Genomic DNA, 11,390 nt, shown 5'->3' with positions numbered 1-11,390 from the left:
TTTTTTGTGATTTACTGTTTTCTACATAAAATCATCCTTCATAAAGATGTAAAACATTCTGTGAAAATATAACCTTTATATCTTTAATATTGACTGAGTAGGCCATGTCAAAGACTGAAATCATAGTGAAATCAATGGTTGAAATCAAACTTTGATGCTTATCTCATAATTAGATTTTGAGACTTTAGCCTGGATTTCACAGACAGGGTCACATTTGCTCGGTTAATAGCACTACTCTTGTGGAAAAAAAAATGGTTTCGGTTCTCGTCCGCATTGTTCACTGCCTCTGTAAATGTTTTCTTTTGTAAAAGGGGAAATGACCGCTTTACTTCTTCAACATTTCAAAACAAAATAGTTTTGATTGCTTTTCTAAAAGAGAAAATGTAATTTAAAAAAAAGGCAATATGACTTTTGGTTAGTTGCAAAAGTACTGAATAGTGTCTACAAATAATGCACATTAATAGTCTAAATAAATATAACTGTAACAATTCAGATCATAAGTACAGCATTATTTCACTCCTTGCAGGATGTGGTAACCTAAACTTTTGTAACCTGAAAAAAAAAAAATCAGTTCAATGTTTTTAGTTTCATGTTTCATAACATTACATTTCTGCAACAGACAATACTCATAACACGAATTTAATCAAGCAAATTAAATGAGACCACTAAATTGGTCCCTTAAACGTGTTTAAGGCAGATCACTTAAAATGATCATAATCCACAATTAGCCACTGCAAATTTGTACTAAACCCAAACAAAATGGTTGTAGCTTTCCGAGCTGTTATGTTTCCTATTCCAGTACATTTTTATTCCACCAAATATTTAACAGTATTTTCTATTCCACAAATGAGTAAAAAGTTTTGCAACAAAATAATTGCTTTGCAACTTTCTGCTTATCATCCTTTCCAGCAGTAATAGCACCCGCCTCTGCTTCATCTCCTTCCACCATAAACACGGGCCAGTCAGTCTCATTCATTTGTTTTAGACAAATACTTAAATGACATTAGCATCCATTGAAATGGCATTTCAGTTTTAAGCATGGGTTCCGAGGTATTTCTTAAGCAATGTTATATCAAGTTATGAAAAGCATAAAATTAAGAATTTTAAAATCACAATTGGTTCTGATGTTTCATTAAGTTGGTCCGTTTTATTGTGCAATCAAATACAATTTAAAAAAAAACTTGATTTATACAAAACCTTAAAACATTTTTACAAAACTTTCTTAAAATCATTACAATTTATTAAAATCTACAAAATGGTGTCAAAGGCTTTAGGCCACCTCATCCAGCTTGAGGGTCCAGGCGTCAGCGGGTGTGAAAGGCAGATCAGGCAGCAGAACAATCAGACCTGTTGAATGCAGAGGAGCCCATTTCAAAGGCTCAGGGCTCCCCAACAAAGTCACCTGAACAGAGATGAAATGCATTTTATGATATCAATGAAGTGTATTTTTATTGCATAAAAAAAAAAACCATTTTATTCCTAAATTCTGATGAATTTATAAATATTTACCACTGTACTGTTGGAGGTTTTGGGCGCAGAAAGCGTAAAGGAGTTCTGCATGGGATTGGAGGTGAAGATCGCATACACAGTGCTGCTTTTTGATGTATACCTGGAATTGAAGAAAAATTTAAAACACTAAAATTTTTGAGTGTGCTAACTAAGACTCCAGGAACAGGCAGAGAAGGAAGCAAGATTATGATTTGACTCAGCTTACAGGAATCCAGGCTGCTTAAAAAAACAGACCTAGAAGTACTCAAATATTTTATGCCTACCATATGACCAGTTTACAAACATGTGAAGTATTTTTAGGGCAAAAGTACGTGTTCACATCTACAGGGGTAAGTACCTAGCAGTTCAGCTTCTGAAAGTTTTTCAAAGGAACTGTAAGGCACAGACAGATAAGAGGAAGTTTAAAAACATCAACACACCAGACAGGAACTGTAGCATTCTCAGCCTGAACTCTCCAAGGCTTAGTTGCATAGATGGCTTCACCATTGACCTTCAGCCAGGCTCCAATCCCTCTGAGACGTTCCTCAAAGACAGGTGCAATCATGCCGTCTGATGTTGGCCCCACATTTAACAGGTAATTCCCTCCTAATGCCACAACATAAACCATGTCCTGTGGTCACAATATATGAGTCATTAGGCACCATATGAACTTGCATAAGTTTTTGTGTCCATATGTTTTATTCATATTATATATATATATATTATTTACAACACAAGAATCTAGTAATATCATCTAAGGCAAGATCTTTGGTCTATTAGCAACACATCTCACCTTTATAATGGATGGTAGATCCATCAGTTCGCTTAGCTTCATATTTCGGCGATATCCCCATGATATCGTGTCCACTGACTGGCATTTCTCCCACTTGTGGTTGGGCAGCTGTCCAGGAGTGAACTTGTCTGCACAGTTATAATAACCTCCATGTTTACAATAACAGCCCAAACCCCATCTGTCATTAGTCACCACTACATCCTGTAAGGAGTGAAATAATGCAGTCATTATGATCTGAATTACAGTTTGAGACACAGTTTTAAAATAAGAACATTATGCATGATCTCACTTTGACCGGACTGTCATTGTAGAGCCAGGCTAGGAATCCTGTAGAGTTCCAATAAGTGTCAGGTGCTTCCCAGTCCCCATCTGACCAAATCAAGTCCGGCTTGTACCTGAATCATCAAAAACATCACCAGTTAATCTCACACCATATATGTGGATTGTAAAGGTTGATTTTTGCACAGACAAATACAACAGACAAATCAGACGTGTGTCATAAACAATTGCTCTTCGCTCTCTCCACCCCTGTATCATCACATGACTGATGCAAATTTACCTGTTGACCAGTTCGTGGAGCTCTGGCATGGCTTTTTTTTCAACATAATCCTGGGTCTTGAAACCAGACTGCTTGTCACTCAGGTAGATGGGATTGAACCATTCATACAGCGAGTTGTAGAGTCCATAATGCAGAGACCTAATACAAAAAGTTAAAAAAGATATTAAACATTTCCACTGTTGCTGCCAAAGAATGATACAGTTCACTGAACGTTTTGGATACAATTCAAGAAACTACTCAAAACCTCACTCATACATTAATGTAGCTTCTAGCACACAGTGCCAGATTTAGCGCAAGGATTTACTGACATTAGCGATGAAAAGGTGTTGACAGAGTTATTTTTGCAGTTGACCTCGCATTTGTAGTTTTCCTTTCAGACGCAAATTTATGGGAGTTTTTAAATGTATCATGCAGGGTGATTTACTTTTTTTGCGGCAGGTTTTTGTGCCATTATTTAACGCCAAAAGCTTACTCTTCTTGTTTTTAGTAGACCCGCAAGTCAGGCTATCATTGGCTCTGCTTGTTTGCGCTCTCACGCTAATTTGCCCTGTTTGGTAAATGTGGCCAATACCTCTTTCTTATCGCAGCACCCAAATCTGCAACCAGATCCCTGTGAGGTCCATTATCAACAGAATTCCAATTCCAAGAGTACGGGGACCCCCAGTTTGTGAACCCCTCGTGGTGTTTGTTTGTGAGGACCACATATCTGAATGGAGAATGACAAGCAAAAGCATAAATATATAGAACTCAAGAACCATCACCGCAACCCATATCTACGTACTTTGCTCCTGAAGCTTCGAAGATATCAGCCCACTCATCAGGATCAAAAAACTGCGCGTGGAATTCAGGTGCGAAGTCTGTATAGCTGAATCCAGGAGGGTAGTTTTTGGTCATGAACTGGATATAGCTGGGGCTTTGTGCTGCCTTCCAGTACCACCAGAACCACTCGCTGCCGAACGCAGGAACTGAAAACACCCCCCAATGCACGAAGATCCCAAACTTCACCTCGTCGTACCATTCAGGAATAGGTCTGGCGTCCAAACTGGCCCAGTCGGGCGTATATCGAGTCCCGAGAGATGATGCGCATGATAGCAGACAAAGAAACAGCGATATCTGACTCCGAGTCACTTGCATGATCGATCACAAATGAACTTCACAGACGTGTGCGTGTCCACTGTGATCAGTAAACGTTAATCTAAAGCAGTAATGTCAGTATGCACCGACTTCCGCACTATATATATATTTCTAACGGCGAAACGTAATACAGACCCGAACAACCTGTTTGTATTTCCTGGTTTATCATATGACATGAACCATGTGACTACAACACATGACATAAGGTGCGTTCGACTTGAAGCACGGCTACAGACGGCAGTCAGCGAGAGTAGCCGCTTGCAGTCGGGGGCGGAGTTGAAAACGGAGCCGTCAAGCCGGACATTTCTGCTCCCGTTAGTGACGCTCACACGGTGTTTGCATACTCTATCACAGATGAAGTGAATTAAATGCAATATTTGTCAAATACACAGACGTTTCAGAAACGTTTTCATGAGCAACAGAAACACTTCTGAAAGTACTATATACTGCTTAATACAGTGCCATCTGTTCAAGAATAAAGTTCAACGCTCCTGCAGTCGCTCTGAAAAAGCTGCGCCAGCTGAGTCAGCCGGCTGCTCTCGAAACGCTATCGCGGTACTTTGATGCCACACGTGACAGTGACGTAGAGTCGGCGCAGGTTCAAGTCGGACAAAATTTCTAACCGGCATGCACTGCTTCAAGTCAGCCGCCGATCGGTTTGCGCGGCATGAAGTCGAACGCACCTATAGGCTACCTGCAAAACAACTCACCACAAGGGACAGGAACAGGGCTTCAAGATAGTGATGGGAAGTTCGGCTCTTTTCAAAGATTCGGCTCTTTTGGCTCGGCTCCCTTAGAAGAGCCGGCTCTTACGGCTCCCAAATGGCTCTTTATTTAGTATCACTCTGAGCCTTCTATTTTAGCCCAATTTAGCAATTGTGAATGGTTTGTGTGTTTGGTAAGCATTTTTATTCAGTGTTTTCATAAAAGCCTTTTTATGCATTTTTTTTCGTTACAAAAAAATACACAGATACTATTATTTAATATTTTAATAAAACTTTAATTGAACAATTGAACACAGAACCACAGCAAACAAATAAATAAATGCAAAAGTCTTAACATTAAGAAATATCAGATGCCTCAGCTTGGGTGTGCTGATGCGATTTCTCCTCTCTGTGATTATTTGTCCTGTTTTTGAGAAGACCGATGTTGCAACAATGCAGTGTCTTAACCAACGCGCTTGCGTTTAAATCATAGGTTTAAATCCGACTCCCCCGTCTCTCTCGCTCTGCGTACCTGGCCTGTACCACTACACTCGCTATATTCAGAGCTTGTGTCCCCATTAATGGTATGATCCTAGTCTGTCCTCCCATGTGATTAGCCGCATCATCCGCATGTTTTTTTTTTTTTTGTAACTAACAAATGCATAAAAACAAGGCTTATATGAAAACACTAAACAAAAAATTGCTTACCAACACACAAACTATTCACAATTGCTAAATTGGGCTAAAATGGAAGGCTCCGGCTGAAGATTCGGCTCTCCCCGACGGGAATCGGCTCTTCTCGTTCGCTACAAAGAATAGGCTCTTAGAGCCGGCTCGTTCGCGAACGACACATCACTACTTCAAGAGTTTATCAAAACAATGCCTTGAATAGGACTAACGTTACTCCTCGGCATGTATGTTTTGATTCGCTGAAAAGAACCGGCTCATTAGAGTCATTTGCTCGGGAATCGAACGCTGTTCAAAGGGTTTCGGTCCTCGTCCTTTTGTAAACATGAGAAAGGCCATTTAATAAATGAAGTTTAACTTATAACAATTTTGTATCTTAAAAGAAAATATTTTTTAAATCTCTTCTCAAAGACCAAATGAAATGGAAAAAATAAAGCAGTCTGATTTCGTCTTGACAAGTAGCCTAAAAAAAGCAATGTATAGGCTAAGCACTAATTTAGTTGTAAGGTCTCAAAATTAATAGACATCTATTTTGTGTTCTGTCTTGCATTGTATTTTATTACATGGTCAAAATGTGCCTGTAAAAATCTGTAACCCTGTACAATCATGGTAATGTTGTATTTATGTTACCTATCAGCCTTCCAAAAAAAAAGCAATAAAAAAAAAAAAACTATAATTAAGTTGAATATCCTTAATGGCCAATAACATGTTTTTAGGTTTTTGATAACAAAATATTTTTTCTTCTGGAACATAATACTCATAACACTTATAATCAATTGACAAGACCACTGAAATGGTCCCTGAAAGTTTTTAAGGCAGTTCACTTTAAAGCATAAAATATTTATTCACACAACTGCCACAACACATTAAAATCTGTTGTGGCCTCATTTTCATACAGCAAAATGTTCATAATCCATAAAGCCAGTGCAAATTTGTACTAAACCCAAACATGATTTTTAACCGCTTTCCCAGCTGTGTAGTGTTTCAGATACAAATTCATCTTTTAATTGCACCAAATAATTAACCATCTTTTCTAACCCACAAATAATATAAAGGAAAAAGTAACTAAACTGGTAGTTTGTTACCGGTAGAATGTTGAACACACCCTCCTTTAGTCTCTTACGTACTCCTTTTTTTGTTATTCGTTTGGTAAGTATCCAAGTGCAACTGTGGAAATGAAACTACAATAGAGTGCTATTCTCTGAAAGCTGCTTTGCAACATTCTGTTTATCATCCTGTCCAGCAGTACTAGCACTCGCCTCGGCTTCATCCCCTTCCACCATAAACACGGGCCAGTCAGAGTCTCTAGCGCCTCTCTCCATAGATTCAGACTGGATGCTGAGGTTCATGGAGGAGGGATCCTCATTGGTTGTAGTAACAAAGGTGCAGCCATCACAAAGTCCAAATCGCTTCATTCCCTGGGACACAATGCCTGAGAAAACTCGACGACAGCCTTTGCACACAATGGGCCAGGTGGAGCGATGGACCTTCAAAACAAAAAATATAAATGAATGAAGTTTCACTTACTTAACTTTTTTTTTTTATATCTCTAAAGAAAATATTTTTAATTCTCTTCTCAAAGACAAAATTGAATGGAAAAAATAAATCAATAAAACATTAATGACAACTACTTGACAATTTGCAAAAATTAATGTATAGGCTAAACAATAATATTGGAGATGTTAATGCATTTGTGTTAATGCATTCCAAAAACAAATTCATTAATACAGTTACTTTCATAAGGAAAATTTCATAGTTATTTGTTTGAAATTTGCTGTTACTTATTTAACTTCGATTAAATTTCCACCACACACACACACACACACTTTACTTTTTTATATATTTAAAAACCTATCATAAAATAATATACTTTAAGTGCAAGCATTTGTAAAAAAAAAAAAATTCCCCCTGAATATTTTCAAAAATTAAATATAATAAAATAAATGAATGTTATGAGACTGTTAATATATTTACTACAACAACTGTAAAACAGCAATAACTGTAATGGACTATAAATTATGACCAATGCAATGCCATCTTAGTGTATTGTTGCATAATTTAAACTATCAGCCAGTGATATATTTAAAGTTGGACATATAGTACATTCAACTTCACCTGCATACATACAATACACTTACGTAAAGCAATACAGGCTATTCAGCAAATCTTGGCAAAGTAACTGTTTATATTTTTGCAAAATGTAACTTTATATGTATAAACTTTTTATACATGGAGTATATTCCCATAAAACCCAATATACTATATAACAAATCTCAACTGCTTGTTTATATTGTTGCAAAATGTCAACTATATTATTTCCATCTGCTAAATGCAACTACAAGGCATGAAAATGATAAAATATTATAAACATTAACAATGATTTTTTTTTGTTTGTAAAGCCGTTTTTCAAACAATGTGTACTGCGAAAAGCACTATACAAATAAAATGCCTTGACTAGAATAATTTGAATTTATATCAAAAGCATGACTTATTTCTGAGAGATTCCATACTTTGAAATTCTAGTGTTTGCATAAAACACGCCTTTCTCTGGAAATAATTAACCACAGGTAAGTACAGCAACAGGATTTATGTGTATATTTAACACTGACACTTGCTCATGTTCTTACTCTGGCCAGTCTGCAGAGCAAAAACAAACTGACTAACAGCAAGTTCAGTTAAATGAGTGCAATACTTTCAATGCAGTTAAACATTAACCTCAAAAGCAAACAATTGACCCTTTGCTGCTCTACAGCTACACATTTGGATATTTCCCAAGTCTTATGAAGACTTACAGAAATTGCATGAGTGCGAAGATGTTCTTGTCTTGTAAAACGTTTGCCGCAGACCTCACAAGGATACGGCCTTTCTCCTGTGTGGCAGCGGATGTGCCTCTTCAAAATACCCTTCTGTTTGGCCGTGTACGGACAGAATGGACATTTGTGCAGCCTCCCTATGTAAACACACACAAATATATCACAACACAATTAAAAAATGATTCCCTGCATCCAAATTCCATACTATATAGTTGGAGAAAAACAGCATACGAGCCAAGTAGTATGTCCGAATGCATAGTATTCATAAAACAGTAAGTAAAAAGTCCCCAGATGACTTGCGCATTTTAGAATCTCATCTGAAGTAGCATCTGATTAACACTTTACTATCCAATGAGGCCATGGGAGGAATTGAGAATGGCAGTGAAATGACTCAACTGACACCAGACGTCAGATGACAGTGAAAACCTGTTGGATGTAGTACATCATTCATACTATATAGAACATAATTTATTTAAACAGACTTGAAGCAAGTTACAGCATGTAATTTACAACAATTTTATTCAGCATCTCTCACCTGGATCATCCCCATACCAGTCATTCTGAATCTCCATCCCACAGGGCCCCGCAGGACCGAGCACGTCATCGCCACGGCCGAATCCACCGACGTACCCCAAACTCTGGGAAAAGTGTTCATCACGATTAGGGTTCATCCCGGCTCTGAACAGCACATCTGGAAACTGCTTCATTGGGCAATTAGCAAATGATACGGAGGAATGCTCAGTGCTTGGAGCTGGACTAGTGTTAACAGTTCTCTCCTCGTCCTGATTTGGGCCTTGATAAAGAGTCGTGTCTTTGGATTCCCGTGAAGATTCGCCCTCCTCATCAGGGTCATACTCTATTTTGGGATGCACCAAACCTAGAATCAATCCTGGGGTGGATGAGTTGACTAAATCTGGGCCTGGACTGATCTTCAGTGGAGCATTCATGCGAGGATGGTTGGGAAATGCTCCTTGGGAGATTTCCCCTTCAGAGTCTTTGCTACTGGTGGCCGCTGGTGTGCAGACAGCAGCTGTTGGGGCGTCATCAGGGCTGAGGGCCTCAGTGACCTGACAGGTCCTTTGGTCGGCTTCGGAAGTGGATGCCACAGGAGCACTAGTGGCTGAAACTCGGTTTTCACTATCATTGAAGTCCTTGTGTCTCTCCCTCTCCCTGTTACAGATCTCCAGGGATGACTTGATGTAGCCCTTGCAAAAGTTCACCACGTCGGTCATCTGCAGGTAGCTCGCAGCTGACATTATTTCAATGACATTGTCGCTGCGCAGGTCCAGGCGACCTGAATACAGAAAGTCTAGGATGAAGGAGAACGCCTCGGCTGTGACGATGTCCAGGGAGGCCGTGCTGTGTCTCTGACCATTGTCCTGCAGGTAATGCACCAGCAGCGCCCGAAAATAACCACTGCTGGCGAAGAGAATATTACGATGGGCTTTAAAAACACGTCCCTCTACTATGATGCTGCAGTCACAGAAGAAGTCCCTCTTACGCTGTTCGTTCAGCTCAGACAAGAGCCGGGACAGGTAGGAAGGAACCTCCATATTCACTGTATTAGAGCCATGTGTTTCTCTGGAAGAATAAAGGTGAACAAATAAATCAATGTTCATGAGAAAGACATTCCATGAAATAGTTCCATACTCTCAAACTGCTATAACCTTCACAAAGAGATAAAATAGGGTGACCAAACGCCCCGTTTTCCAGAGGCGGTCCTGCCCTGGAAATGTACACATTTTTTTGTCACACTATATAACTATACCAGTTGGTTGAAAGTGCACTATGATATGGGAAAATAATAACTAAACAATTACATTTGCAATAATTACATTCACAGAAAGCATGTAATCTGTGCTTTGAGCCTAAAACATCATAACATCATCTTTTTGACCCAAAAACATCATAATAATTATATATGGAACCCACAACAATAAACAAAAATGCATAATACACATAAGAAATGCAACTCGTATTCTCTCATTTTTAATTAATAGATATTGATAAGTCCACTGAACGAGAAAATTGTCCCATTTCAGAAGTCTGACCACATTAATATTATATACTGACTATCATACCAATGCCATATTGTTAATTAATGCAAAATACATTATACAAACATTTAAAGTGCAATTTACTTTAGACGAAGTTAGAGGTTATATCACTGTCACAATAGTATCAAAAGTGTCTGAACCCAATCAAACTCGCGCTACATATCGGTGGTTCTAATTTATGAACAACAGAAATACGATTTTGACAATCGTTATATTTTACAACAGCAATGAATTTTATAAATGAGCGAATTATAAGAAGCAGCAGCGAGCGATAAGAAAAAAAAGGCCACTGCATCGTAACAAATCCAGCGCAATCGAAATAACTCGGAACAGCTTTAACACAATTCATATTAGCCTCTGATGCTATAAACCCATTTGTTTATACTTACGTTTAGGTGTCTGATTGTTCCTCATGGTGGTCTTTTAAAAATGTCTCCCTGATTGACTGCTTCCTGATTTCTACGTTGTACTTCCTGTCGCTGCCATAGCAGCGGGCGGAGTGTTTAAATCGCTCCCTACCCCCTATATAGTCTACAACGTCGGATGTCAGCCATTCGTTCACTGGTTTATACTCACAATGCACACTGTACACTCGTCGAAGCACTACTGCTCAAAATCCAACTCAAGAGAGAGCGAGCGCGAGAGAGTTTGAACGGGATAAGCAGTTTGCAGCAGTGTTGCCAACTAATTTTCAGATAAAGTTGCTAAAGGAAGGTCAATTTGTTGCTAAAAGTTGCTACATGACGCTGTGATGTCATTGCGCAATGTCGTCATTGCGTAATCACGACGCAAAATTGTCACATCATCAAATCTCAGCAAAAAATATATTTTATATATGTTAATTTAGATTTGTTTGTAAAATAATATGCATGATATAATATTAAAATATAAATAACTGTATTTTTAAATACATTTAATTATTGAAAACGTACACTTTTTTTAATGATTTCAATTTAAGTTTTTTTAGTAGCTAGTAAACTAGTAATTCTACACATTCTCAGCAACTATGCTTTAAGCAGTGTATTAGTAGTTAGTTAGTATGCTATACTCTAAGAAAAGTCTGTAAAAAATAAGGCACAATCTACTATGTTAATATGAAAGAATTTTCCGTAATGGTTTTTTACCTGCATTTTAAATTACGCATTGTGTTTTTGG

At 38.2% G+C, this 11,390-nt stretch overlaps 2 protein-coding genes across 2 annotated transcripts; both read right to left on the bottom strand.

Annotated features, from left to right (window-relative positions):
- Positions 1-1,122: 1,122 nt before the first annotated feature.
- Positions 1,123-4,165, bottom strand: LOC107724286 (tissue alpha-L-fucosidase-like). Its single transcript, XM_016533138.1, has 8 exons — positions 3,622-4,165; positions 3,412-3,546; positions 2,841-2,978; positions 2,571-2,676; positions 2,282-2,482; positions 1,929-2,119; positions 1,510-1,609; positions 1,123-1,402 (listed from the first exon to the last, which is right to left on the bottom strand). The coding sequence occupies exons 1-8, from the start codon at positions 3,972-3,974 to the stop codon at positions 1,271-1,273; spliced, it is 1,356 nt and encodes a 451-aa protein (XP_016388624.1). The 5' UTR covers positions 3,975-4,165; the 3' UTR covers positions 1,123-1,270.
- Positions 4,166-5,883: 1,718 nt separating this feature from the next.
- On the bottom strand, positions 5,884-10,847 carry zbtb8b (zinc finger and BTB domain containing 8B). Its single transcript, XM_016533125.1, has 4 exons — positions 10,625-10,847; positions 8,714-9,759; positions 8,158-8,315; positions 5,884-6,852 (listed from the first exon to the last, which is right to left on the bottom strand). Exons 2-4 carry the CDS (start codon positions 9,729-9,731, stop codon positions 6,547-6,549), a joined length of 1,482 nt encoding a protein of 493 aa, XP_016388611.1. The 5' UTR covers positions 9,732-9,759; positions 10,625-10,847; the 3' UTR covers positions 5,884-6,546.
- Positions 10,848-11,390: the final 543 nt, after the last annotated feature.

The sequence above is a fragment of the Sinocyclocheilus rhinocerous genome, unplaced genomic scaffold (assembly GCF_001515625.1).
Source record: "Sinocyclocheilus rhinocerous isolate Xijiao unplaced genomic scaffold, SAMN03320098_v1.1 scaffold574, whole genome shotgun sequence".
Taxonomy (NCBI): Eukaryota; Metazoa; Chordata; class Actinopteri; order Cypriniformes; family Cyprinidae; genus Sinocyclocheilus; species Sinocyclocheilus rhinocerous.
The sequence above is the reverse complement of the archived record's forward strand: the minus strand, read 5'-3'. Positions and strand labels throughout refer to the sequence as shown.

What these genes read in the sequence shown, in the direction of transcription:
- LOC107724286 (XM_016533138.1), bottom strand. Translation starts at nt 3,974, where the DNA reads ATGCAAGTGACTCGGAGTCAGATATCGCTGTTTCTTTGTCTGCTATCA. An exon ending in ATCTACCATCCATTATAAAG is followed by an intron (nt 2,120 to 2,281) that starts GTGAGATGTGTT and finishes TTGTGACCACAG; the next exon opens with GACATGGTTTATGTTGTGGC. An exon ending in AATGCTACAGTTCCTGTCTG is followed by an intron (nt 1,610 to 1,928) that starts GTGTGTTGATGT and finishes CTTCAATTCCAG; the next exon opens with GTATACATCAAAAAGCAGCA.
- zbtb8b (XM_016533125.1), bottom strand. Translation starts at nt 9,731, where the DNA reads ATGGAGGTTCCTTCCTACCTGTCCCGGCTCTTGTCTGAGCTGAACGAA. An exon ending in CTGGTATGGGGATGATCCAG is followed by an intron (nt 8,316 to 8,713) that starts GTGAGAGATGCT and finishes GTGTTTACATAG; the next exon opens with GGAGGCTGCACAAATGTCCA. An exon ending in TTCGCACTCATGCAATTTCT is followed by an intron (nt 6,853 to 8,157) that starts GTAAGTCTTCAT and finishes TTTGTTTTGAAG; the next exon opens with GTCCATCGCTCCACCTGGCC.